At 43.0% G+C, this 27282-nt stretch overlaps 1 protein-coding gene across 2 annotated transcripts in view; it reads right to left on the bottom strand.

The window, feature by feature from the left end:
* Positions 1-17554: 17554 nt before the first annotated feature.
* JPH2 (junctophilin 2) overlaps positions 17555-27282 on the bottom strand; it is a 113505-nt gene continuing 103777 nt past the window's right edge. The window contains exons 4-7 of one of the 2 annotated variants that reach the window (XR_013263590.1): positions 21015-21907; positions 20175-20264; positions 18034-18489; positions 17555-18001 (exon numbers count right to left, since the gene is read on the bottom strand). Coding sequence is in view for 1 of the 2 variants with exons in the window: in XM_077460210.1 (XP_077316336.1) it covers positions 20184-20264; positions 21015-21907 (974 nt within the window). In the remaining variant the exon portion in view is untranslated. Of the gene's footprint in view, positions 18490-20174; positions 20265-21014; positions 21908-27282 lie in introns of both variants that reach the window. The other variant, XM_077460210.1, reaches the window with a different exon arrangement.

Raw genomic sequence — 27282 nt, 5'->3', positions numbered from 1 at the left:
CATGGGGACACTAGAGAGTACCCTCTCATCTCGGTGTCCATCTCCACAGCATGTGGCACTGGTACTCAAGAGGTGGGGGTGGTAAAGAACTTGGTACATGACGTTATCATAGGACGAGACTGTCCATTATTTGCAAAACTTTGGAGACAAGGAGAACTATCTGAAAGGTCCAGAGACTGGGAAGAAACTAGTCCCTCTGTTCCTGTTGTAGAGGGTAATAACCCTGAGATGCCACATGTTCATAATATGGACCCAGTTGATAAAAACGCCAAGACTTTGGTTAATAATGATGAAAATAGTGCTGATACTGTTAAAGATGTCAATATGTGGGGTTCTCAGACCTACCTGAACACTGAGGGGGGGGAACCTTCCCCGCTTCAGGTAATGCTGGGGGAAGACGATGAGGAAATGGCCTCTACCCCTGACTTGCCAGATTTGGGTGTTCCCCAGGGGGCATTTGGTACTGCCCAGATGCAGGACCCCACTTTGGCCAGGGCACGGGAACAGGTTGTAGTAATAAATGGGGAGCCCCAAGAGCCAGGTGCTAATGAGCGGTGGCCACATTTTTCAATATGTAATGAATTGCTTTATTGGGTTACTAAAGTGAGAGAAAATGTGGTAGAACAATTATTGGTACCCCAACAATATAGACGCAAGGTCCTGGACCTGGCCCATGATGATGTTTTAGGGGGACACCTGGGAGTTGAAAAGACGGAGGCACGGATCGCCGACCGGTTTTACTGGCCAGGCTTGAAAGCAGAGGTAAGGAGATACTGTACCTCTTGTCCCACCTGTCAGTTGACCGCTCCGGCGACCCATTTCCGGAGCCCGTTGGTCCCTCTGCCCATAATTGAGGTCCCATTCGAGAGGATAGCCATGGATATAGTGGGTCCCTTGGTAAAGTCGGCTCGAGGTCATTCTTACATACTAGTGATCCTCGACTATGCCACTCGATATCCTGAGGCGCTACCCCTGCGGAATACCTCCTCTAAGGCTATTGCACGGGAGTTATTCCAGTTGTTTACACGGACAGGTTTTCCCAAGGAAATACTCACAGACCAGGGCACCCCGTTTACGTCGAAGGTTATGGCTGATGTATGCAAACTGTTCTGGATTAAACAGCTGCGCACATCGGTCTACCATCCCCAAACAGATGGATTGGTAGAACGTTTTAATAAGACCCTTAAGTCTATGCTCAAGAGAGTGGTACAAAGGGATGGGAAAGACTGGGACTGCCTGTTACCAGCTCTCCTGTTTGCTATCCGAGAAGTGCCCCAGGCCTCCACTGGGTTTTCGCCCTTTGAATTGGTATATGGGCGGAGACCTCGCGGATTACTGGACTTTGTTAAAGAAGAATGGGAAAGTGAATCAATTCAGCATAAAAGTGTTCTTGAATATGTCTCTCAAATGCAGGAGAGGATCCGAACGGTGATGCCGCTAGTTAAGGAACACTTACAAAAAGCCCAGGAGGCTCAACGACGGGTCTATAATAGGGCAGCCAAAATTAGGAACTTCCAAGTAGGGGATCGAGTAGCAGTGTTGATTCCCACTGTGGAAAGTAAATTCTTGGCCAGATGGCAAGGCCCTTTCGAGGTTGTAGAAAAAGTGGGAGAGGTAAATTATAGAGTCCACCAGCCAGGCAAGAGGAAACCCTTCCAGATATATCATGTAAACTTGTTAAAGCCCTGGACAGACAGGGAACCAGTGACCTCCCTGGCTAGTACAAAACTTGAGCCTCGGGTTGGGGTGGAGAGTGTCCAAGTAGCAAATACCCTGTCTAAAACCCAAAGTCAGCAGGCAAAGGAGTTCTTGCAGAGAAATAAAGAAAAATTTTCAGACTTGCCAGGGCTCACTAGTGTTATAGAGCATGATATTGTCACAGAACCAGGAGTCAAAGTTTTTGTCCGGCCCTACCGCATCCCAGAGGCTCAAAGGAAGGCCGTTTCAGAGGAAGTTAAAAAGATGTTAGACCTAGGGATTATTGAGGAATCGCAGAGTGAGTGGTCGAGCCCGATTGTGTTGGTACCGAAGCCCAACGGGACTCTGCGATTCTGCAATGATTTCCGGAAACTTAATGAAGTTTCCCGGTTTGATGCCTACCCCATGCCCCGGGTAGATGAGCTTATCGAGAGACTAGGTCCAGCCAGGTATATCACTACGTTAGACCTTACCAAGGGGTATTGGCAAATACCGTTGACTAAGGCCGCTAGAGAGAAAACAGCTTTTTCTACCCCAGAGGGGAGTTTTCAGTACAAAAGGATGCCTTTTGGATTGCAAACTGCTCCAGCCACGTTCCAGAGAGCAATGGATAGGATTTTACGACCTCACCGGAAGTATGCCTCAGTATACTTGGACGATATAGTCATTTTTAGCAAAGACTGGGAATCACATTTGCCCAAAGTGCAGGCAGTGCTGGACTCTCTTTGGAAGGAGGGGTTTACAATAAACCCTGAAAAATGTGCTTTGGGAATGGAGGAGGTGAAATACCTGGGTTATATCGTGGGTAGAGGGGTAGTGAAACCTCAGGTCAACAAGATAGAGGCTATACAGAATTGGCCCCGCCCCCTCACAAAAAAGCAGGTACGTGCATTCCTGGGCATGGTGGGATACTACAGAAGGTTTGTACCCAACTTTGCCACATTGGCGGCTCCGTTGACCGATCTGACTAAGGGTCGGAAATCGGTCATGGTGGAGTGGAATGCAGACGCTGAGAAGGCTTTTTTGGAGCTCAAGTCGGCGCTGTGCCAACACCCTGTCCTGGTAGCACCTAATTTTTCAGAAGAGTTTGTTGTCCAGACTGATGCTTCCGATGTAGGATTGGGAGCGGTGTTGTCACAGGTTATTCATGGCGAGGAACACCCGATAGTCTTCCTCAGCAGGAAGTTAACACCAGCAGAGAAAAACTATGCCATAATTGAACGAGAGTGTCTGGCCATTAAGTGGGCTCTGGAATCCCTCAGATATTACCTTTTGGGGAGGAAGTTTAGGTTGATTTCTGACCATGCCCCTTTAACATGGCTGAGACAGGGAAAAGGGACTAATGCCAGGGTTACCCGGTGGTTCCTGGCACTCCAGGAATTTAAATTTGTGGTGGAGCATAGGCCCGGGAGACTGCATCAAAATGCAGATGCCCTCTCCCGAGTCCATTGTTTGAGCTCCACTGTTGCCTCCACCTCCTTGGCGTTGGGGCACAGGGGGGGGATATGTAATGGACGCCGTGGCTGGGTCCTGGAAGGACGCTATATTTCCCCTCTGTTTGGGTTGTGCTCTCTTTAAGGGAATAAAATTGATTAACCCACCTGTTAAGGAAGTGTCTTTAAAAAGCAAGACAGGAAGTTGTAGATGGGTGTGGAGGAGTGGAGAACACATGGTGGATGGTGTTTGTTCTGGGTTACAGCAACTGAAGTGGACAGCAGTGTCCTGTTTGGAAGGCTCCTGGCAGGGGAAGCTACCTGCCAGCAAGATCAAGCTCTGTTTGGATAGAGACAGCTATTCTGAACTGTGCAAGTCGGTGAGACTAAAAACTTTTTCCTTTGTGTTTTTGGCTGCTGTAAAGCGATTTAAGTTTAATAAACCCTTTGTTGTGAGCAAAGCCTGTGTCCTGCGATCTACCTGGTCCCCCGAACATTACAATATATATATATATATATATATATATATATATATATATATATATATAATTTTTTTTTTTTATATATATACGTATTGGCCTAAACTGATGAAGACATTTTTTTTTTTCTAATCTTTTATTTTTTTGGGGAATATTTCTTATAGCAAAAAGTAAAAAATATTGCTTTTTTTTTTCTAAATTGTCAGTCTTTTTTTGTTTATAGTGCAAAAAAAAAAAACCACAGAGGTGATCAAATACCACCAAAAGTAAGCTCTATTTGTGGGAAAAAAAGAAAATGCATTTTGTTTTGGTACCACCGCGCAATTGTCAGTTAAAGGGACGCAGTGCCGTATCGCAAAAACAGCCTGGTCATTAAGGGGGCAAATCTTTCTGTCCTTAAGTAATTAAGGTAAATGAGAACCATTGTCAACAAAAACCCAAATAAAGGCAGCAACAGAGACTGATGGTGTAGAGGGCTCCATAATGCATTAACGCCAAAAGACTCATCTGTAACTAGCCATAGCCAAGAAGAAGGTACCTGATCTCCAAAAGAAGAAGCCTGAGTTGTCAACAGAGATCACAAACCCACAGTAACTGGAGTTATGTAACTGTGCAAAAAGTGCCCAATACCGGATTCATCTCTTTGAATGCATAAGCCGTTCAGGGAAAGAGTTTGATGGATTCTTTTAGGGGACTTGGAGGATCTGTGGGAAAAACTGGCAGAGTTGAAGAGGGCAGGTATCATCCGAGAGTCCCAGAGTCTATACGCTTCCCCAATAGTGGTGGTATGGAAGAAGAATGGGTCACTGAGGCTGGGTTTTGACTACCGGACGCTGAACCGAAGGAGCATTCCCGACCAATATACCACCCCAAGGATAGAAGATGCCTTGCAGAGCCTGTGAGGAGAAAAGTGGTTCAGCATGCTGGATTTGAAGAATAGGTATTACCAAATCCCCATGCACCCTGAGGATTGGGAGAAGACCATTTTCATTACTCCGGAGGGGATTTTTGGATTTGACCATATGCATCAAGGCCTGTCTGGTGCCCCAGCCACATTCCAAAGGCTAATGGAGAAGACCGTGGGTGACATGAAACTGATCGAGGTGTTGGTGTACTTACAAGACATTGTTTTCGTCAAAACCCTGGAAGAGCACGAAGAGCGTCTGCAGAAGGTCCTGAAGAGACTCCATGATGAGGGGGTTGAAGCTGTCTCTGGAAAAGTGCCAGTTTTATCAACCCGCAGTCAGCTACCTTGGCCATATTGTGTCTGCTGATGATGTGGCCACCGACCTCCAGAAGCTGGAAGCTGTCACCTCCTGGCCGAGGCCTACCAACGTGACTGAGCATAGGTAATTTCTGGGATTCTGCTCTTATCACAGAAGATTTGTCAAGGAATTCGCTAAGATGCTGACCCTGATCTGGCGAAGCCTGTTAGACCAGCTGGAGGGCCCAGAAAACCCAGAGAGTCCATTCAAGAACAATGAAAGTGTGAAGAGGTTTTAGGCAGCTGAAGTGAAGCCTAACAACCGCTCCAGTCTTGGCCTATGCAGATCCAACCAAGCCATACGAGCGATACTCTGACGCCAGTCAAGATGAGTTAGGTGGGGTGCTATATGAAGCGCATGACAGGCATCTACGGCCTGTTGCCTACGTGAGTCGGGAACTTGGTCCCCGCTGAGAAGAACTACCCCATGCACAAACTTGATGTCCTGGCCTTGAAGTGGGCGGTGGTGGATAAGCTGAGGGATTACCTGTATGGAGCTCGAGTTCGTGATCAAGACCGACAACAATCCTCTCACCTACATCCTCACTACCACCAAATTGAATGCCAGAGGTCACAGATGATTGGCTGCTCTCAGGGTTTATTTTCAGCCTGAAGTATTGACCGGGCTCGGGAAACAAGACACGGATGCTTTGTCAAGAAGGCCCCATTGTTCCAGAGACCCTCCAGAAGAATAGGCCCAGCTGACACCTGAAGGGGTACGAGCCTTATGTCAAGGAGCAGAACATCAACCTCGAGTAGGATCCAGGACCGAAAAGGTTGGAGTGCCAGCCGCTGGTGTCCCCAGATGTTATTGCAATGTCACCCAAGTCAGGAATGCAGGTCTTCCCAAGCTGTCATAGAAAGACCTGCGGAGGGACCAGTTGGAGGACCCTCCCTGTAGCTTGGCATTGAAGGCCTTGGAGAGCCAATGCCTTGACTTGCTCCTCCCTGACTCCTCGAAGGAAATTTATTTGCTGCACCGAGAGTGGGATCGGTTTCAGGTGCACAGAGGGTTGGTCTACCAAAGGGGCCCCTCTGACGATTCTGAAGAAAAATGGCAGTTATTCCTACCTGAAAAACATACAGAGACAGTATTAACTGCCCTACATGACAACCATGGCCACCTAGGGCCCAAGAGGACAGGGCCATTCCAGTTAAGGTGGCCTGTAGGCAGGACGACCTCCCCTCCTATGCTAATTGGTGGGATGTTCCTCTGGCAGGGTTTTATGCAGATGTAAATTGTATGGTTTCCTGTGCACACTAACCTGTTTTTTCCATGTGTATATCAAAAGCATGTAACAGGTCATAGACTCTTTACCTCCTTTGGTGGACCAAAGGTTCTTTGGTGGGGGAGTGTGTAGCTGGGGCTACTCTATCACCCGTGGTCCCGCACCTCCTGCCATTCCTGCCAGCGACCACTGGACTGAATAGACACTGACACAGGCACTCACTGAGGGAGAGCATGCCTGTCGGTCCCTGTGGGGGATTTCTCCCCCTCCCTCTCCTCTTCCTGTGTCCCTATTGGCAGGGATATGGAGCCAATCAAGCAGCAGCAGAGGACCACGGGACTTGAAGTCTCATCACAATACAGCCCCACTGATTTCTACAGGAGGTGGAACTACCAAGCCCAGCCTGCTTTGCAAGAAGGGGAGGCTAGCTAAAGACTTAAGCTTGTTGGTCTGAGGAGAGATCACCATGAGGCAGGGAGGTGAACGTAGGTGTGAGAAGAGACTACAGGCACCCGCTGAAGAACCATCCAAAGACAGTTCCAGAGACCATCCAGAGACTGTTGAAGAGGGATGTACCTTCTGTACCACCTAATATCTCTATTTTTATGTGGAATATCTCTGTAATTATGTGAGATCTAAAGTTAAAACCACTTCATCTTACCGGATCTAACGAATTACTATTCGTCTGAATGATTTTTGGTCAGAAAATTTGATAAGGCCTCATTAATCACTTAATAAGTCTCTATGTGTGATCTAACGTTAAAACCACTTGATCTTACTGGATCTAACAAATAGCTTCCAAAATAGCTAACTGTTTGGTAAATTTTTGGATAAGTGGGCTGATGACGGGTTACCCCCCCAGCAAATAACTGTTAATATTGCTTCTTCTGTGTGAGATCTAACACAAACAAGAGTTGATCTAACCTGATCTAACAAACTGCATAAGATTTTTTTTTAAATTTTGATATGGGGGGCTAACCCGGCATAGGTAATATTTGTCCTGTGGACAGATCCTCCCATCTGAGTTATGGATCTCTGCAGCTCCTCCAGAGTTACCATGGGCTTCTTGGCTGCTTTTCTAAATAATGCTCTCCTTGCCCGGCCTGTCAGTTTAGGTGGACGGTCATATCTTGGTAGGTTTGCAGCTGTGCCATACGCTTTCCATTTTTGGATGATGGATTGAACAGTGCTCCGTGAGATAATGAAAACGTGGAATATTTTATTACTGGTATATCCTAACCCTGCTTTAAACTTCTGCACAACTTTATCCCTGACCTATCCGGTGTTTGTTCACTAAAGTTGCCTAACAAAACTCTGAGGCTTCACAGAACAGCTGTATTTATACTGAGATTCGATTAAACACAAATGGACTCTATTTACTAATTAGGTCACTTCTGAAGGCAATTGTTAGCTCTAGATTTTAGTTAGCGGTATCAGAGTAAAGGGGGCTGAATACAAATGCACACCACGCTTTTTAGATACTTATTTGTAAAAAAAATGGGAAAAACATTGATAATTTTCCTTCTACAATTATGTGCCACTTTGTGTTGGTCTATGGCAGTGATGGCGAACCTTGGCACCCCTGATGTTTTGGAACTACATTTCCCATGATGCTCAAGGACTCTGCAGTGTGGTTGAGCATCATGGGAAATGTAGTTCCAAAACATCTGGAGTGCCAAGGTTCGCCATCACTGGTCTATGGCATAAAATCCCAATAAAATAAATTTACGTTTTTTGGCTGCAACATGACAAAATGGGAAACTTCTAGGGTTATAAATACTTTTTCAAGGCACTGTATTTTTTGGTTTTAATCATGTCTCCCCTTTCCTTTCTTTCCTCCAGACTGTACATGTTAAGTTCCCGAAGTCGCTCTTGATATGTTTTATCCCTCAGACCGTTTATCATTATTGATACCTGTCTCTGGACTTGTTCTAATATCATTCTGTAAGTGAAGTCTCCAGAACTTGACACCGTATTCTAAATGAGGTCTCACTAACGTTCTATATAGGAGAATCCGGACCTCCTTTCTCTCACTGGAAGGGGTTGTTCCGTAGTCCTGTCCTAGGGTGACAACACTACGCCTCCGAAGATGCAGTAGAGTGAGTGTTGTCACCCGAAGTGTGTTACTGGCAGGATCACCAGTTGCAAGAAATGGAAAAAAAACGAATGCAGCCTCCACATTGAAGACCCGGCAAGTTGTAATATTACATGTTGGGTTTGGATACACTGTTTTGTCAGCGCTATGCCTATGGATACAATATTGACAAATTGTTTCTATGAAACCTGCGATTTCAGGATTGAGATGGTAATCATGCTTGGGCACTTTTCATTTCCATCCATTCTATTACAAGGTACATTTTTGTTACTTTTCTAGTGTTTTGGTGAACATGGAAGTAGTTCTTGGAAGCATTAAACATTTTTTTCCCTTCAACTTGAGATGAATTTGCGACTTTTCAGATCCGTTTTAGCTCCTATACAAGCACTCTGCAAATTCCAAAGAGCTTCAGTTGTTAATAGATCAGAATGTCCTGTTCTTAACAGCTCATCCCCATGACCCTCATGCCCAAATGATCCAACGTTTCCTCAATCAGTAAAAGTAGAGAAGATAGATTCTACTCGCTGTCTGAAACCTCTTTGTAGAATTACCCCTCACTTCCTGTCCAGGGGACAACATTGTCACCCAGGCAGGCAGTGAGGGAAAGTCTTCATTGGAGGCGCAGTCATAGGGATGTATTGCAGATCGACATACTCAAAATTGCTGGGAGCTTTTAGACTTGCGTGGGTAGTCAGATGAAGGAAAACCTCAAAGAAGCTCAATAGCTCCACTTCGTAAACTGCAAGACTTCCCTCGATGGGCACCCAATAGTAGCTCAAACAATAAATATACAGAAAGGAGCGCCAGGCCAAAATCCAGAGAAATAAGTCCAAAATAGTAGTAAAAACTGTGATCCTTGGAGTGTCGTTTATTGGTACATCAGAGTGACAATATAGTTGATGCATTTCGGCGATAGCCTTAGTCGTAGCTACGACTAAAGCTATCGCCGAAACGCATCAGATTTTTGTTTTGTTGTCACACTGATGTACCAATAAACGACACTTCAAGGAATACAGCTTTGCTAGCTCTTCTTACTACTGTTGCATTGGAGTGTGTTGGGACACATTGAGCCTTGGCACCTGCGAGTGGACCTGGCGTATGGATTGAGTTGTCCCTCTATAGAGCGCTGTTACCTTTCTTCTTTTCCATGCTAAATAAGTCCAAAATCATTCAAATTTTTTGGTAAAAGTAATATAAAAACAGCCAGCGTGTTTCTGGGGCAATGCCACTTCCCTTTCATCAGGGCTAAACACAGAATAAACCATAGATGGCCTCCGTTGCTGCTCAGCAACTGCTGTCAAGTTATTCCTCCATGTGGGGGGTGGGTTCTAATTAGGGATGCAGCCATACCAAGCATTTGCACGAGTATCAGTACTTGCCCAATACTGAAACTGTTACTTTGTGCACAAATCGCACTGCAAAAAATGTGATTTGAACAGAAATGTGGTGGGATTCCTGTCTGCATCACATGCGATTTTCCCCACCGCTCCTGTGTGAGTGTGTGTAGAGAAAAGGGATTAAAGCACCATCTAGTGGGCAGTTTAAACATTTTTAGAACTCACAGTTTATGTCTGTCTACGTGCAGAATTATGTACATAGGTGTCCTGGTCCACTGATGTGGTTGTAGATGCGGTCCGTCCCCAAGCTGACATCATTTACGCAATATACGCACAGGGTCCCGAAACTTTTCCTCCAGCCCTATGAGCACCTCCAGTGGCCCTGATTTGCTATCATCGGCGGACCGGGACACCTATGTCGAGGCCAGATATGTACTGTGAGTTCTAAAAAAATTTAAACTACCCACTATCAGGGGTAGGGAACCTCGGCTCTCCAGCTGTTTTGAAACTACAAATCCCATCATGCCTCTGCCTCTGGGAGTCATGCCTATGATTGTTAGTGTCTTGCAATGTCTCATGGGACTTGTAGTTTCAAAACAGCTTGAGAGCCGACGTTCCCTACCCCTGCACTAGATGGTGCTTTTCCCTCTCTATACACACACACACGGGAGCAGTGGGGTAAATTGCATGCGATTTGGACAGGAATTGCACTGCATTGCTGTTCAAATTGCATGTGATTCTTTGGAGTGAGATTTGCGCCATTTTTTTTTTTTTTTTTGTATTGATGAAAATCACACCGCAAAGTATCGGTGAGTATTTGACCAAAAATATCGTTACTCACCAATAAAAAATCAGTATCGGTGCAAACCTAGTTTTAATATAGATCTGTGAGGTCATTGTTTTCTGTGAGTCCATCCAAGTTTTATCCTGTGTTGACTGGAGTTGCCCCCAAAATGCGTTGGCTGTTTTAAATTCACCAATAAATAAAATGACCTTGGACTCTTTTGGCAGGTTTTGGTCTGGTGCTCCTTTCTGTATTTCTATAATTTGAGCTACTATAAGCATGTGTTGGAGAAGATAGCATTTATTATGTGTTATGCCAACCTAATCGTTCTCTTTATTCTTCTCAAGACACCCCCTTCTCTCTAACTCTCTCATCACCTCCTCCCATACTCGCCTCCAGGACTTTTCCAGAGCCTCTCCAAACCTATGGAACGCCTTACCCCAATCTGTCTGCTTATCTCTATTAGCTTTTAGATAGACATGTGCAATTAGTTTAGTTCCAAATTCGTTTTCTAACGAATTTTGACAAATTCGTTAATTCCGAATTTACAAATTTTTCAATTTACAAATTTCGAATTTACGAAATTTTTCAATTTCCAAATTTCGGATTTCAAAATTTGCGAATTTACGAATTTCGGATTTTCAGAATTCCGAATTTTCGGAAATTCGAAAGTCAGAAAAAAAGAGAAAATCTGTTTGATTCTAAATAATAACTATTAAATTATAGGTATTGGAATTCCCTTTCAAATTTGTCTGTTAGTGAACGTAACGAGTACAAATTTATCCAAAGTTACAAATTAAATTATCTGAAATAACGAATGCCACATCTAACCAAATGGAACGTAACAATCTATTTATTATTAATTATTTATTATTAATTTGTTCCGTTCCATTTGTTTAGATGCCGCATTTGTTATTTCACATAATTCGTAACTTTGGATAAATTCATAATTTAATAGTTAGTTATTAATTAAACTGATTTTCTTTCTTTTTTTCCGATTTTTACATTTTGGACTTTCAAATCTTTGAATTCCCGAATTTCGAAAATCCAGAAGTTTGGAAATTCGGAGTTTCGAAAATTCGGAAAATCGTAAATTCGAAATTCGGACATTCGGAAATCCGAAAATTCGGAGATTCAGAAATCCGAAATTCAGAAATCCGAAAATTTGGAAATCTGAAAAATCGAAATGTGAAAATTCCCAAAATTTCGGAATTCCGAATTTTCGAATTTCTGAATTTCTGAAAAATCAAAAAAACGAATTAGACGAAAACTAAAATGAACTCATTTTTTGTCAGTGCACATGTCTAATTTTAGACGATCCCTGAAAACCCTGCTCTTCAGAGAATCCTATCCTACCCACACCTAACAACTGTATTTTCATTTTCTCCATTTGATCATCCCCCACAGCTACTACCCTTTGTTCCACTTGACCCTCCTTTCTAGATTGTAAACTCTGATTCCTCCTGTATTGTTTTGTAATTTTACCGTCTTCCCCGATGTTGTAAAGCACTGCGCAAACTGTTGGCGCTATATAAATCCTGAATAATAATAATAATAATCCTCTTCCCACCAACCCCCCCACCCCCCCCCCCCCACCCCCGCCGCTTTCTGTCCTGCTGACTTGTCACCAGCAAATAGTATAAAGGAAAAGGGCACTTCCCAGCTCCCCTAAAACATAAGATTATTTGGAGATCTGCTGTACTTTAATTGCCTTTACAAACAACACCCATGCATTGTTCTACACCTGCATGTGTTGTGCTGTATAGTGCGTTAAAGCGGAGGTCCACCCTAAAGTGGACTTTCCGCTCATTGGAATCCTCCCCCCCTCCGGCGCCACAATTGGCACCTTTCAGGGGGGAGGGGGGTGCAGGTACCTGTACAGTACAGGTATCTGCACCCACTTCCGGGATAGCTCTCTGCGGAAAGGGGCGTAGATTACGCCCCTTTCCGAAAGTCCCCCGCTGCCTGCTGGGAAACACACAGATCCCAGAGGCAGCGGGTCCATCCTTATTGCGCAGCGCGACTCGCGCATGCGCAGTAGGGAACCGGGAAATGAAGCCGAAAGGCTCCACTTCCTGATTCCCATACCCAAGATGGCGGCGGCAGCACCCGAGAGACGATCGAGAGATCGGCTTCGGGTGCCGACATCGCGGGCGCGCTGGACAGGTAAGTGTCACTATTTTAAAAGTCAGCAGCTGCAGTATTTGTAGCTGCTGGCTTTAAAAAAAAAAAAAAAAATGCGGACTCCCGCTTTAACAAATCTTGTGCCAATGCCACACCTCCTGTCTGCAGAATCCAATCCTGACCCCCTCCCTCTCATTCTGAAAACAAACTTTTGTTATCTCTCCTCACATATCAGTTGCTCCCATTGTACTTTGTTAGAAAATTTAATATTACAATGCATGTTGGCCTTTTTGTATATATCATCGATATACTTTAGGAGACCAATATTTCCATTTATTAGCTGTATTGAAACAAGGCCAGGATTATATGTATAAGGCATCTTCACTAAGCATTATTTCAGTGAGCTCATGACATAACCCCTCAGCAATCTCTGATAGAACGCTCTCATACTGAAACCGTCGTTCTCTCTCCTTGCATATCATTTGCTCCCGTTGTACTTTGTTAGAAAATTAAATATTACAATGCATGTTGGCCTTTTTGTATATATCATCAATATACCTTAGGAGACCAATATTTCCATTTATTAGCTGTATTGAAATGAGGCCAGGATTATATGTATAAGGCGTCTTCTCTAAGCATCATTTCAATGAGCTCATGACATAACCCCTCAGCAATCTCCGATAGACCGCTCTCATGCTGAACAGGCTGGGGATAACTTTCGTTTTCATTTACGAGGAGGTCAGCAAGGGTTTTGTTTTTTTCTTTCTAATTAAAAAATAAAAATATGGACTCGATCACAATAGTGATATCTGCAAACCTCATTAGCTGCTAATTAGTCTGACCTGGGTCAGTGTATTTACACATCAAAAAGCCGTGAGGATTTATAGTGATGAGAAGATGCACGTCTGTTTTGCCTTAATTTCCCATAAAGGAATACAGGCAGCCATCATGGTTTTGTATACGTTCAGGCTTAAAGTGTATCTCTAGCTACAGTTTTTGATGGAGTAGGTAATCCCTCTATTCTGTTGAAGAGATTTCCCTTAATTTCTCATCTTGTAGACACAGGAAATTTCTCCAAAGGATGAGAAATCCACACTTTTATGCCCCGTACACATGATCGGATTTTCCGACAACAAATGTTGGATGTGAGCTTGTTAGCGGAAAGTACTACCATATGTATGCTCCATCGACCTTTTGTTGTCGGACTTTCCAGCAACAAATGTTGGCTAGCAGGTTCTCAAATTTTCCGCCAAGAAACATTTGTTGTCGGACTTTCCTATTGTGTGTGTGCACAAGTCCGTCGGACAAAAGTCTATGCATGCTCGGAATCAAGTACGAGCCGGAGATATAACTAGCGTTCATAATGGAGATATCACATACGTCTTGTACGTCACTACGTTCGTAAGAGCCCTTTCACACGTCGATTTTAGTGGCATTATTCGGCAGCTGAAAAGGGGTTAAATCCGCCCACAAAAGCCACCGGAGCAGCGTTTTGCTGGTGGTATCTCCACTCTGCCCCATTGATTTCAATGGGGAGCAGTGGTGGAGCAAAGTTCCAAAGAAGTTGCTGGCAGGAATTTTTGTGACGCCTTGCCAGCGCACCGCTCCAGTGTGAAAGCCCTCGCGCTTTCACACTGGAGTGAAAGGAGCCGCTTTTTTCGGGCGCTATACAGGCGCTATTTTTAGAGCTGTAGTGCCTGAAAAACGCTGGCAGTGTGAAAGGTGTCTAATTGTTGGCAAACATTTGTGTGACCGTGTGTGCAAGACAAGTTGGAGCCAACATCCTTCGAAGAACAATCCATGGTTTGTTGTTAGAAAGTCTGATCCTGTGTACGGGGCATCACAGTTTCACCAGAACAAGTGTCCATATTAAAAAAGTTCTCCATTTAAAAAAATCTTGGTGGCCTTTGTCTATGCACACCACCTGTATGTTTGGTTGCAGAGGAATTTGCATCTTTCAATACCCCCAGCATCCACCAACCTATCAACTCCAGTCTCTTCAACCCTGGAAACATCTGATTAACTCAAACCAGTGCTATATATCAGGATAATTAGGAACATATGCTCAAAGAATTTCCATAGAGTCTTGGCCAGATGGCTTGAGGACAGGTTCAGCCCCCACTCTGTCTTTGCATATGAAGTCTCCTATCATCTCTACTTTTAGAAGTTGAACCATGCGTAGGCACATCCTCTGTACTTCTGATATACAGTATCTTCCTGTACTTACACAAGTCCTTTGCCATTGTGGCTGGTTTACGTTCTTACAAGGAGTCCTCACCTGCATTGACCCAGACCCTTAGATTTTACATGCACAATTTTACAAGCAATAAAAATGAATTTATTAAAAAAAAAAAAATCTAGGCAGTAGAACTTCTACTGGATATAATATGGGAGATGCCCTTACTTGTTGGTTTTTGACTGTGTCCCTCACTTCCTGTTATCCGTACAGGACAGGAAGTGATTGAAAATCTGCCCAGTGGGTCACAGAAGGAGAACAAAACCAACAGGGGTTTTAACCTTTCCTAATCCATCAAAAAATTTAAAAAGAGTTTTGGATTTAGATAGGGGTGTGCCGCCAATAAGGCAAAGTAAGGTGACCACCTCAGGCGGCTTATAAGCCAGAGTGACCATACTGGACAATCTCTCATCACTACAGCTTAGTAAATTTGACTTGTATATGCTGGGCAGCGTTACTGTGCTGGTTGCTAGGATGTAAGCGGCTGGGCCACACAGTGTCATTAGTGGTTATGGTGCAGGTGGCTATCTGCACCATAACAATCAGTGATGCTGTAAAGCCAGCCATAGACAGTTTGAATCTTGGACAATTCAGCAGGGACCAGCTGAGATTTGAACCATGTATGAGTAGGCTGATTGTACCCATCGATTGACTTGGATACAATCAGCATGTCAGATTTTTAGAATGCAATTATTGCCAGAGGCTATAACTGCTAGCAATAATTGCTGTCTTCAGTCAGCAGGGACAGCTCCCTACTCCAACACTGCCAGCAGAACACAATTGCTCTGTGGGGGGGGATTGCTCCATCAATACTGACTGTGTTGATGGGGGAATCATGCGATTTTCTTTCCCGCAACCTGTGCTTGCAGGAGAAAAAAAATCATCTATGGCCTTCCTAAGGCCCAGCTGCTTACAGCATCTCACAAAAGTGAGTACACCCCTCACATTCTTGTAAATATTTTATTATATCTTTGGTGTTACAAGGTCACAGGTGTGAATGGGGAGCAGGTGTGTTCAATTTGGTTTTATCGCTCTCACTCTCTCATACTGGTAACTGGAAGTTCAACATGGCACCTCATGGCAAAGAACTCTGAGGATCTGAAAAAAAGAATTGTTGCTCTTAGGCTATAAGACTATTTCCAAGACCCTTAAACTGAGCTTCAGCATGGTGGCCAAGACCATACAGCGTTTTAACAGGACAGGTTCCACTCAGAACAGACCTCACCATGGTCGACCAAAGAAGTTGAGTGCACATGCTCAGTGTCATATCCAGAGGTTGTCTTTGGCAAATAGACTTAGGAGTGCTGCCAGCATTGCTGCAGAGGTTGAAGGGGTGGGGGGGGGGGGGCAACCCGTCAGTGCTCAGACCATATGCCTCACATGCATGAAATTGTTGTACTTGGCTGTCATCCCAGAAGGAAGCCTCTTCTAAAGATGATGCACAAGAAAGCCCACAAACAGTTGGCTGAAGACAAGCAAAGGACATGGATTACTGGAACCATGTCCTGTTATCTGATGAGACCAAGATAAACTTATTTGGTTCAGATGGTGTCAAGCATGTGTGGCGGCAACCAGGTGAGGAGTACAAAGACAAGTGTCTAGTCAAGCATATGGTGGGAGTGTCATTGTCGGGAGCTGCATGAGTGCTACTGGCACTGGGGAGCCACAGTTCATTGAGGCAACCATGAATGCCAACATGTACTATGCCATACTGAAGCAGAGCATGAGCCCCTCCCTTCGGAGATTGGGCCGCTGGGTAGTATTCCAATATAATGACACCAAACACATCTCCAAGATGACCACTGCCTTGCTAAAGAAGCTGATGGTAAAGGTGATGGACTGGCCAAGCATGTTTCCACACCTAAACCCTATGGAGCATCTGTGGGGCATCCTCAAAGTGAAGGTGGAGGAGCACGAGGTCTCTAACATCCACCAGCTCCGTGATGTCCTCATGGAGGAGTGGAAGAGGATTCCACTGGCAACCTGTGAAGCTCTGGTGAACTCCATGCCCAAGAGGTTTAAGGCAGTGCTGGAAAATAATGGTGGCCACACAAAATATTGACACTTTGCGCCCAATTTGGACATTTTCACTTAGGGGTGTACTCACTTTTGTTGCCAGCGATTTAGACATTAATGGCTGTGTGTTGAGTTATTTTGAGGGGGCATCATATTTACACTGTTATACTGTTACACTGTTATACAAGCTGTACACTCACTACTTTACATTGTAGCAAAGTGTTATTTCTTCACTGTTGTCACATGAAAAGGTATAAAATATTTACAAAAATGTGAGGGGTGTACTCACTTTTGTGAGATACTGTATGTCCTAGCAATCAATGACCCTGTGCAGCCCAACATCCTAGCAGCCAATGTTTGGCCACTGAAAACAAAGAGAGGACCACCTGTGTGAGCTCCAAGTCATGATTTTGAGTTTACACAAAGCTCAGGACCTATGTATGTAGGTGCTCAAATAGCCAACCCGCAAGTACAAATCTATTACTTGGGGCAAAAGGGGAGTGAGTCGGACAATGCTTTATATCTGGAGGCACCAGGTATTTAAATTTTCTTCCAGTGTTTGTAAACTGAGCATTGGGGAAGTAAAGGGAAGGTATGGGCAGCTGTTGAGGCCACTATTAAAGTAAAGCTATTACTTTACCCTCCATGGACAAAGCACAGGTTTCCTTTTTAAAAAGTAAACCACCAAAAAAGAAAACAAGCCACTGAAATATTACAACCACAAAATCTATCAGCACCCAAAATGGCTACCAGCTAACCTCCAATGTAAAGATGGCTACCAGCCAACCTCAGAGTAATGATGGCTACCAGCCAACCTCAATGTACCCCTTGGTTGATAAACAGACAATTCAGGGCTTAATGGTTTGAAAGTGCATTTTATTTCTCATTATTTTTGGCACACGCGTGTTTACAACGCCCAAAACTTTTCGTCCACTTTACGAATCACAGTGCACTTCCATGAGCGTTGTACAAACGTTTCTACAACAAAGCCGCCACACATGCAAAAAGTTTATCTAGCAATCCTAATACATATATTTTTTTTTTCTCTTTTTAAGACATGGGTTTGGCTTGTGGTATTTTCTATAGCTTGAAAATGTGTAAACATATCGTATCCTGGTTCCTCGCAACAGTCCATCGCCAACCGCTAATCCTGCACACATAAAAATAAATAAATAAATCAAATGGACTTTTACAAGCGCAGACTCTAAACTTCCGCGGGGGGGGGGTTAGGGGGACAAAATCTTGGAGGGTGTTGGGTTTGTGCTGCCAAAGCCTTGGGGGGGTGTTGGCTTTGTGCTTCCAAAGCCTTGGACGGTGTTGGCTTTGAGCTTCCAAAGCCTTGGAGGGTGTTGGCTTCATGCTTTTTTAAAGGCTTGGAGGGTGTTGGCTTTGTGCTTCCAAAGTTCTTCAAAACTCGATTTCAGCAACAGTGAGGTTTTTTTTTTTTTTTTTTTTACTTTTTTGCGGAAGTTTAACATTTATTTTATTTTTTTATTTAAATTTTTTTTTTTTTTTTTTTTACATCATAAGGATAGACCTCAATGCTACATTCTTTCGTTTTCAAACAAGATCAGTTTAACATTCCAGTGCACCGTGACAGCTGACGGGGGTTGAATTCCACTTGCTATCTCCGCTTTATATACAACAGGCAAATAAGGTTCAGTGAAAGATACGTCGATTGTCTCCCGGCTTCATGATAGTCCGTCAAGGCGAAAGACGCCTCCTCTCCTGACAGCTCTTCATCTTATCAGGAAGGCTGATGGGAACAATCCATGGGTGTACAATGTAAAACTCCTGCGCAAGCAAAACACAACCACAATTGTCAGCAAATAATCTCATTATGTCACCACAAATACCAAGCGCTACATTTCGACTCTGTAAACCACCAGTAAATTCTACTGCCCAAGGCTTTCATCTTCTACTTATAAAATGTGCACTATGCACTCTGTATTTTCTCACTAGTCCCTTCTTTTAGTAATTGCTGTTGACACAAGTGGGTTTGTAGAAATCCAGGTCCAGAACACACATGGTGGAGCGCACAGCAATCTCATGAACGAAGTCATGCATTAAAGCTGAATTCTAGGTTTGGCAATTTTTACATACTTACATTGGGCCATAATTGTGGGTAGAAGCTGGAAATTACTGTAATAGGCATTGCTACTACAGCCATTGCTACTAGCAGTTGGGTCCAGTGCCAAGCAACTGCCCTGATGCCTGCAGAACACAGGGCACCCACTTGGCACAGACACCATTCAGAGAATCATTCTTCCACTCCTCCAAAAATCATACCGGAAATTCATCTTTAAGGGATCTCTGAATGTAAAGGTGGCTATATTCTCCATATAATTTTTAAAGCTGAAGTTTAGGTATGATTTTTTATTTTTTTTGCATAGATACATTGGTCCAACTTGGACCATTCCTGGCTAATCCCTGTGAAATCACTGTAGTAGTCGCCTCTTCTACTATGATGGCAACAGTCTTCTGGGCAGTGGCAGCTGGTGCCCCCCCCACCCCCCTGTGGGTGGTACTCACGCAGTCAGGCTCCAGTGTTTGCGGTGATACAGAGCGAGATCGCTCCCTCTGATGAGGACAGCCTCCCCCAGATCTGCCCGATCTCAACGTTACAGGCTCCCATTCTACCAGCCAATATGGTCGCTTCTCCCCTTAGCCTATTGGGTTTTTCGGACCCGCTTCCTGATTGGCCAAGAGGAGAAGCAGGAAGACAATACAGAATATTAATTTGTTATTGTCACACAACTGGGTGGGCGCAGTCCTCTGCTCCCCGAGCCCACCCTTTTTATAAGCCAATTGGAGCCTCAGGTTCTAATCATGTGCTTCCAACAAAAAAATTTGGAAATCCATGTGTCCGGCATCCTGCATGTAGATTGGGGCCCGGACACATGGCTTATCGGGGTGACTCCCCCACGCCACTAATAGAGTGGCCTCTACCGTTTCCGGGTCCCATACCGAGCGGCTGACATTCTGCATATTAACCACATTTTTTTTCAGTGAATACAAAGTATTGTCTGATTGGACAAGGTGGATATTGTGATTTCTCCACCCCATCCAATCAAAGAATGCCTAGTATTCATTGAAAGATCATTGAAATTCAAGGCATTCCTGCAGTGCCAAGCCAGTGGACGCCCCCCGTGGTTGCTATGCGGAAGAACTGGACCCAGAAGACCATGGCAAAATAATTGTAATAGTTGCCTCTACTATAGTGATTTGCAGCTTCTTCACAGGGATCAGTCAAGTGTGTGCATATTTACATTGGTCCAAGCTCGACCAATATAATTAATATATAAATCATTTTTTACCACAATATTTGCTTTATACTGGAGACAGTATCTCTAAATGAGGAACAGTTGGAAACCAGGTTTTACTGATACGGTGAACATGAGATGGTGAACTGGGCTTTGGATTTTACTACTCAGTGGTACCAGGCTGTAATACCTTTTTTTATAAGAACCAATACTTACTCTAACTCTTCATGTCAGTAGATGTACAAATAAGATGGATAGGCCAATATTCAATAAAATGACCATGCATATCATGATTGTATCTGGTCTCTGCAAAAGAGAAAATAACAGTTAGTACCGTGTGTGTTAACAAGGGGCAGCAAGTGATAATGGCAGCCCCCACAGCACTCCAAGTTGGTTTACATTAAAGCTATGGGTTGTCCTCAGTTCTGTACTGCTGATTGTCTGGAGCTTTAGATAGCTTGGTCATGTAGACCTTTGGCTAAGCCTAAGACTCAGACGTTTAGTACCTTTTTTATCTGGATTGTATGAAAGACATTAGATCTTGTTTTAGTATGTTCACATATCAGTTGAATACACTGATAATATGGAATACTGAACAAAAGTAGTGGATGTGGTTGCAGAATGAGAATTGATCATCACAGGGATTATTTGTTAAAGCCATTGTAGGCAGATCAAACCTCAAATACCCTACCAGTTCTCTCCACCCAAAATGTATAAACTAGTTAGGAGAAGATGTTAGCAGCCTCAGCCTCCACTTATATTTTTCTAGAACTTTGGTGAGATCTCTCTGATGAGAGTCTTGGCTCTGTACCACACCGACATGACATATTCCTCTTCCTGCTGCACAAGATGATCCTTATGCCATTTCCTAAATGTATAAAAAAAGGAGTGAAAGACCTACAGTACTTGTAAAGGGTAGGTAGGTGAAGCTGGCCACCAGGGTGCAGAGATGCTGCTGGAGAAGTTTTAAAAGCTGATAAACTGTTAAAAAAACAAGCATCTACCCAACATTGGAGATCAATTTTGGTTAACCAGTCCTTAAACCGTAATACTGACCTCTTCAATTTCCTCTTCTGCTTTGGGAGCTGGCACAGCTTGGGCGCCCTTCTTTATTAAGCTTTTAGTGTCAAACTTAACCAACGCCTTGGTCTCGGGCTTGGCTGCAGGTTTGGGCTCTGGTTTCGGGGGGGTGGGTTTGGCCACCACTTTGGGTTCTGCTTTTGGGGGAGCTAGTTTCTGAACAACCTTTGGTTCAGTTTTCTGGACAGTCTTAGGCTCAGCTTTCTGCACAATCTTGGTCTCCGTTTTGGCTTCAACACTTGGCTTTTCCACTTTTACATCCTTAACCATTTCACTCGGTTTAACTTTCTTGGTAGGTTCTACAGCGGTCTTCTTTTCTTGGACTTTTTGAGAAAATAGAACTTCCTTTGGCTCCTCTTTCAAATCTGGTGTTCCAGCTTGTGGTGGTGGGAATGATTTTTCTTCAAAGTCCAGTGGAGGATTCACTGGGGAGGTCCGCACAGCATAGCTGTGATAGCCTTCATGGAACTCAATATCCGTATTGGGTGACATTTTGTCCAACCTCTGAAGTGGTTTCATCTGGTTCTCATATTTGCTGCTAAAGTCAGCTCTGTTGGTTGGACTCCTGGATGGGCTGGCAGATTTCCTTCCACCACGTCTTTCTCCATTCCAGTTTCCAGCAGTAATCAGCCTTTCCTTCTGAGAGCTTGTTCTAAGTTTCTTGGCTTCAGGTGGTGTCATAGGTGGAGGTGACGGGGTTCGCACTGGGGAGACATCTTGAGAGGACGGTTGATTTTCAGGGAGCTGAGGACTCTCAGGAGGTGCATGAGCTGGCTGTTCCTTGGTTTCAGTTGGTTGTTCTCTTATCTCCATGGGTTCAGCATTTTCAATAATTTCTTGCATCAGTTTTCTCTTGATATACTCTGGGCCTAAAATAAATGAAAAAACAGGTCTTGTAGATTTTTTAAAACTGTACAACCAAAGTAAAACATTAAAAGATGTATTTTGAACAACTGTATGGAGTTTTTAGAGCTATTGGTTCTACAATATTAGGCTGTCTCTAAGCTACAGTATATACCAGGGACTCTACATGTACAGTAAGAAAATAAGATGAGGGATATTTTCCATTCTACTGTGCAACCCTTTCCTGGGCCAATGCATATAGAAACTGCTGCCAAATGTAAATCATTCAGCTTATGAACATCTCTCTGGTGAACAAGTAAACAGAAACTGGCTTCAGTCTATTCCCTAATACCTCCATTGGGCACCACCATCAGTTCATCACATCATGAAATTCAAAGACCCTTTTGTTACTAGTATGTCACGCCTGTCTGCATACAACAATGGTCATGGGCAGGCATGTACTGGCCATTGGGACTACCGGGAGTTTCCCGGTGGACCGATGGCTCAGTGGGCCACTCTGATGTAAGGGGGCTGCTGATGGGACACTCTGATGTAAGGGGGTGCTGATGGGACACTCTGATGTAAGGGGGTTGGTGATGGGACACTCCGATGTAAGGGGGCTGCTGATGGGACACTCCGATGTAAGGGGGTGCTGATGGGACAATCTGATGTAAGAGGGTGCTGATGGGACACTCTGATGTAAGGGGGCTGCTGATGGGACACTCCGATGTAAGGGGGTGCTGATGGGACAATCTGATGTAAGGGGGCTGCTGATGGGACACTCCGATGTAAGGGGGTGCTGATGGGACAATCTGATGTAAGAGGGTGCTGATGGGACACTCTGATGTAAGGGGGCTGCTGATGGGACACTCCGATGTAAGGGGGTGCTGATGGGACAATCTGATGTAAGAGGGTGCTGATGGGACACTCTGATGTAAGGGGGTGCTGGCAATGGGACACTCTGATGTAAGGGGACTGTTAATGGGACACTCTGTTGTAAGGGGGCTGGTGATGGGACACTGATGCAAGGGAGTGCTGATGGGACACTCAAAATGTAAGTGGGCCTGGTCTGGATGAAGTCCAGGGCCAAATTTCTGTCTCAGTCCAGCCCTGGTCATGGGGTGTGGTTAGAGATCGGGATGAGGGCTCAGCTGACTTTTTTGCCAAAGAGTCAAAATTGGCATATTGGTAACAATGTTGTTAGCCTGCTTTAGCTATATATTTTAGGGATGTGAGAAGTACATTGGAAAAAGAAGATGGAGCAAATTACATTGTATGATGGTACCCCATGGACAGGTTCACGTTTCAATACCCCTTACATGTCTGAATATTTGCAATTTGACCCTGTTAAGTATGCCAGGGGTTAACCATGGAACGGAAATCAGCCTAGATGCAGCAGGCCCAGAATCTCAGACCTCAGTTTTTTTACTGATCCAGAACTCAAGGAAATTAAATGAAAGCTCACATAAAAGAATAGTTGTCTGACAAAATAAGACTGTTGGATGAATGTTCCTTCACAAAGGGCCCCTGATAAATTTAGGCATTGAAGTACATTGAAGTCCCATCCTTTTTATGGTGCCCCCACGCCTCTAACTGCTAGCTACACCTAGTACATCGTCTCATCTAACAGCAAAACACAGATGAAATGACTGGCAAATAGCGCTACTGTGCCAAGTTTCCCTTATTCCTAATTTTACAGCAGCTTTGAAGTGATACAGAAGGGGGAGGTAAGCTAGAATTTTGAGCAAGTATAATGTAAATCAATATATTAATATTATATATTCTAAAAATAATTTATAACATATATTATAATGAAATTACTAAATAATAATAGTACATATTTTATTACTATATATATATTTTTTTAATAGTAGTAGTAGTAGTATCAGCATTAGTAATAATAAATATGAATAATTTTGATTATTGTTGGTTTTTGTTGTTATTTATTATTGTTGTTAATAATATTTTACTATTTTAATATTAAAATAATATTTGCAGTAGTAGTAGTATCAGCATTAGTAATAATAAGTATTTAAATTAATAATTGTTATTATTATTATTATTTGAATAAAATATTATAACAATAATAAATATTCTAAATGATAAAATAACAAAATTATCATATAATATTTGTATTACTATTTTATTTGTAAAAATGATTATCGTGTGATATTATTACATTACTACATAATAAAACAGTAATTAGAAATGATTTGTTATTATTATTTTTAGTAGTAGAATTAGCATTCATAATAATAATTATTTATATGAAATATTTTTTTTTATTATTATTTGTTGTTGTTATTATTTATTATCATTATTTTTATTATATAAATAATAGTATAATAAAATTATCAGAATAATAAATATCTAAATGATAAATAAATGCTTATATAATATTTGTATTACTGTATTACTATTTTATTTGTAAATATTATCATGTACTATTATTACATTAATACATAATAAAACAGTAATTAAAAATTAGTAATAATTATTTATATTAATAATTTAAATTAGTTTTATTTGTTGTTGTTATTATTTTAATAAATAATAGTATGACAAAAGATTATCACAATAATAAATAATATCTAAATGATAAAATAATGAAATTATTATATAATAATATTTTTATTACTATTTTATTTGTAAAAAATATTTTATTTAAAGGGATAAGCTAGTAATTAAAGATGTTGATGATGTTCAAATTGAAGTTGAAGAATGGGAGAAGGCATATAACCTAACACACTGTCTGTCACTAACAACTAAAGCACAAGAGACGAGCTATAATCTCCTTTTTCAAGATGGTACTGGAGTCCACTATCACTCCAGCGTATATATCCAGATAAATCAAATATAAGTTGGCGGTGCCATGCTGATAAGGGCTCACTGCTTCCCATCTGGTGGGAATGCCCCCAAATCTTTAGCTTCTGGGAAAAGATTATGCAATTATATACCACAGTTACTGGGGAGTTAACTCCAAATGCGTCTCAAAGTACCGCGCTCTCTAGGATACTATTGCGACATATAATCAGTAGGGTAAAACTAACCGGTCTCACGACGATCTAAACCCAGCTCACGTTCCCTATTAGTGGGTGAACAATCCAATGCTTGGTGAATTCTGCTTCACAATGATAGGAAGAGCCAACATTGAAGGATCATATAAAAACATGGACGGCAGCAAGACTGGTTATACCGCGGCATTGGCGGTCAACACAATCTCCATCGGTCAACGAATGGGCCTTAGAAATGGATAGTATAGAAAGATTGGAGACACTTTTAGCACATGAATTAGATACACACGAGGGGTGTCTAAGGATGTGGACCCCCCTGGAGGTGGTATAGGGAAACAACAAGAAATTAGAAAAACCTCTAGGGAAAAAAAAAAAATCATGGACTATGGACGTGCTAGGCATAGATTCAATACAAGATGTGTTTTTTCTTTTTCCTTTTTCTTTTTTTTTTCCCTTTCGATGGTTGTGTTGTTTATGTTTGTATAATAATGCATAATAATTTACAATAAAAATAGATTGAAAATAAAGATGATGATGATAATAATCTTATTATAAAAAAATATTTTTATTGCTATTTTATTTTATTATAAATACTGTTGTTGTTGTTATTTATTATTAAATGCTAAAATAACAATACATTTATTATACTGTATGATTGAAGTATTAAAACCTATCCTAATTCTATTACTGAATGCTTACAGTATTTGGATAAAGGTGGGCTCCATGTAAACTGTAATTAAAACAGCTGAAATGCCTATATTGGGTTGGGATTTTTTTTTTTTACCTGCCAAAGGGTTTACATTTCTGTCTTTCCAGTCCCGAGATTTACACAACCATACCAGACTGTACAGCCAGCCTTGTGACCTTACTGTTCCTTGCTGTATGTAGCACTTACCCCCGAAGGAGCTGCTGGTTATTTTTGGGCTTACCGTTACCTTCCGTTCTCCTTGTTGCACGTCTAGGGGATGTCCCGTGGTAGATGACACAGTAACTTGAGACTGACAATAGATCCACTTGAATGGATTTTATTTGCAAAACTCAAACCATTGAACAGGCTTTCAACTTGGGATCAGAGGGTTGGAAAAGGTAGTTCAGGTACTCTCAAAGTCCAAAAACGTTAAAGAATTTGCTTACTTTGACTGCATCCAGAGAAGAGCTATTCGCAGATGGATGAACACTCAAGTTGGACAGTCCCTCTCTCACAAGGCCTAGCAGCCAACAAGGTGCTTACTCAGGAACAACGTCTTTGTCACAGACGTTGTTGCAGAACACGTAGAGAAACTAAGCTGTAGAACACTTGTAGGATACCTGGATCTTTCAGCCTGCTTGGCGATATCCACAAGACTGGATTCTCTCGGTAACTTCAGCCCTTCCAGGCTCTTGTTAAGAAAACCAACCCGTACGTGGTGTTCTTCTAAAGAGTCCTCCCCTGGAATGCTTGAAGTACACTGGGTCTCTCCGGAACCGGAGACGGCACCCAACCACCTCAGAATCCTCCTCTAGTTTCCCTACCTTGGGCTAGCCAGCCCCGAGACATTAAAGTCGAGTTGATCCGCACCCCAGGCCATAGCCTTCCTGGGGGCTGGTCAGGAGGACCAGGACCATGTAATCAGCACATCATTCTGGACCGGAACCCCGAACCACGTGACATCCGCATCTTAAATACCCTCTCCCAGAGGGCACAGCGAGAGGGCCACTCCCAATGACCTGGCTCAGAGAGAGAGAGTAATTTAAGCACCTGACCAGACCATAGTTCCACGGCTGCCAGAAGAGACAGTGCCCCCTGTGGCCAGGCTGAACATCTCACAGTCCAGTCAGACTGATACAGAAGTCAAATTTAGACAAATAATACCCAAACCAAACTGCAGTTTAGGTGAAGTTTAATTTTGAAAAAATGCATAGCGCGTGCTCTTCAGGAGCCCGCCGCTACATGTAGATAAGTAGCACCGCTGGGTCACCTCCCCACCCTCTTCCACTAAAAGGACAATGAAGGAGCAGCAGAATACCAATGATTCCTCTCTCTGTTCTTTCTCCACCTATCAACATGTTCCTAAATATTCATGAGCCCCGTCCTGTCCCAGTGTATAGGGGATGATAAAAGGCTGAGAAGTCAGATTCAATGTGAACATCCATTTTATTGTGTTTTAATGAGAATGTAATTGGTGTATTTTGGTAAAAGTAAAGGGAGTTTTTCTGAGCCTCTGACGATGTCCCCGCAGCCTTGGCTCCAGTCCTACATATTATACAATGTGTTTATGAACAAAGAATGGAAAGGACAGAGCCCATCTCCCCTGACAAAATTACAGCTGCCAAGCGATCGGTGAGATCTAAAAGCAATGCTTTGCAATAGCACGTCTCGCCCCGTGCGGAGGCAGGAGGCCCACTGT

This window comes from Lithobates pipiens, unplaced genomic scaffold (genome assembly GCF_037356315.1).
Source record: "Lithobates pipiens isolate NorthernLeopardFrog02 unplaced genomic scaffold, aLitPip1_a1.2 Scaffold_28, whole genome shotgun sequence".
Taxonomy (NCBI): Eukaryota; Metazoa; Chordata; class Amphibia; order Anura; family Ranidae; genus Lithobates; species Lithobates pipiens.
The sequence above is the reverse complement of the archived record's forward strand: the minus strand, read 5'-3'. Positions and strand labels throughout refer to the sequence as shown.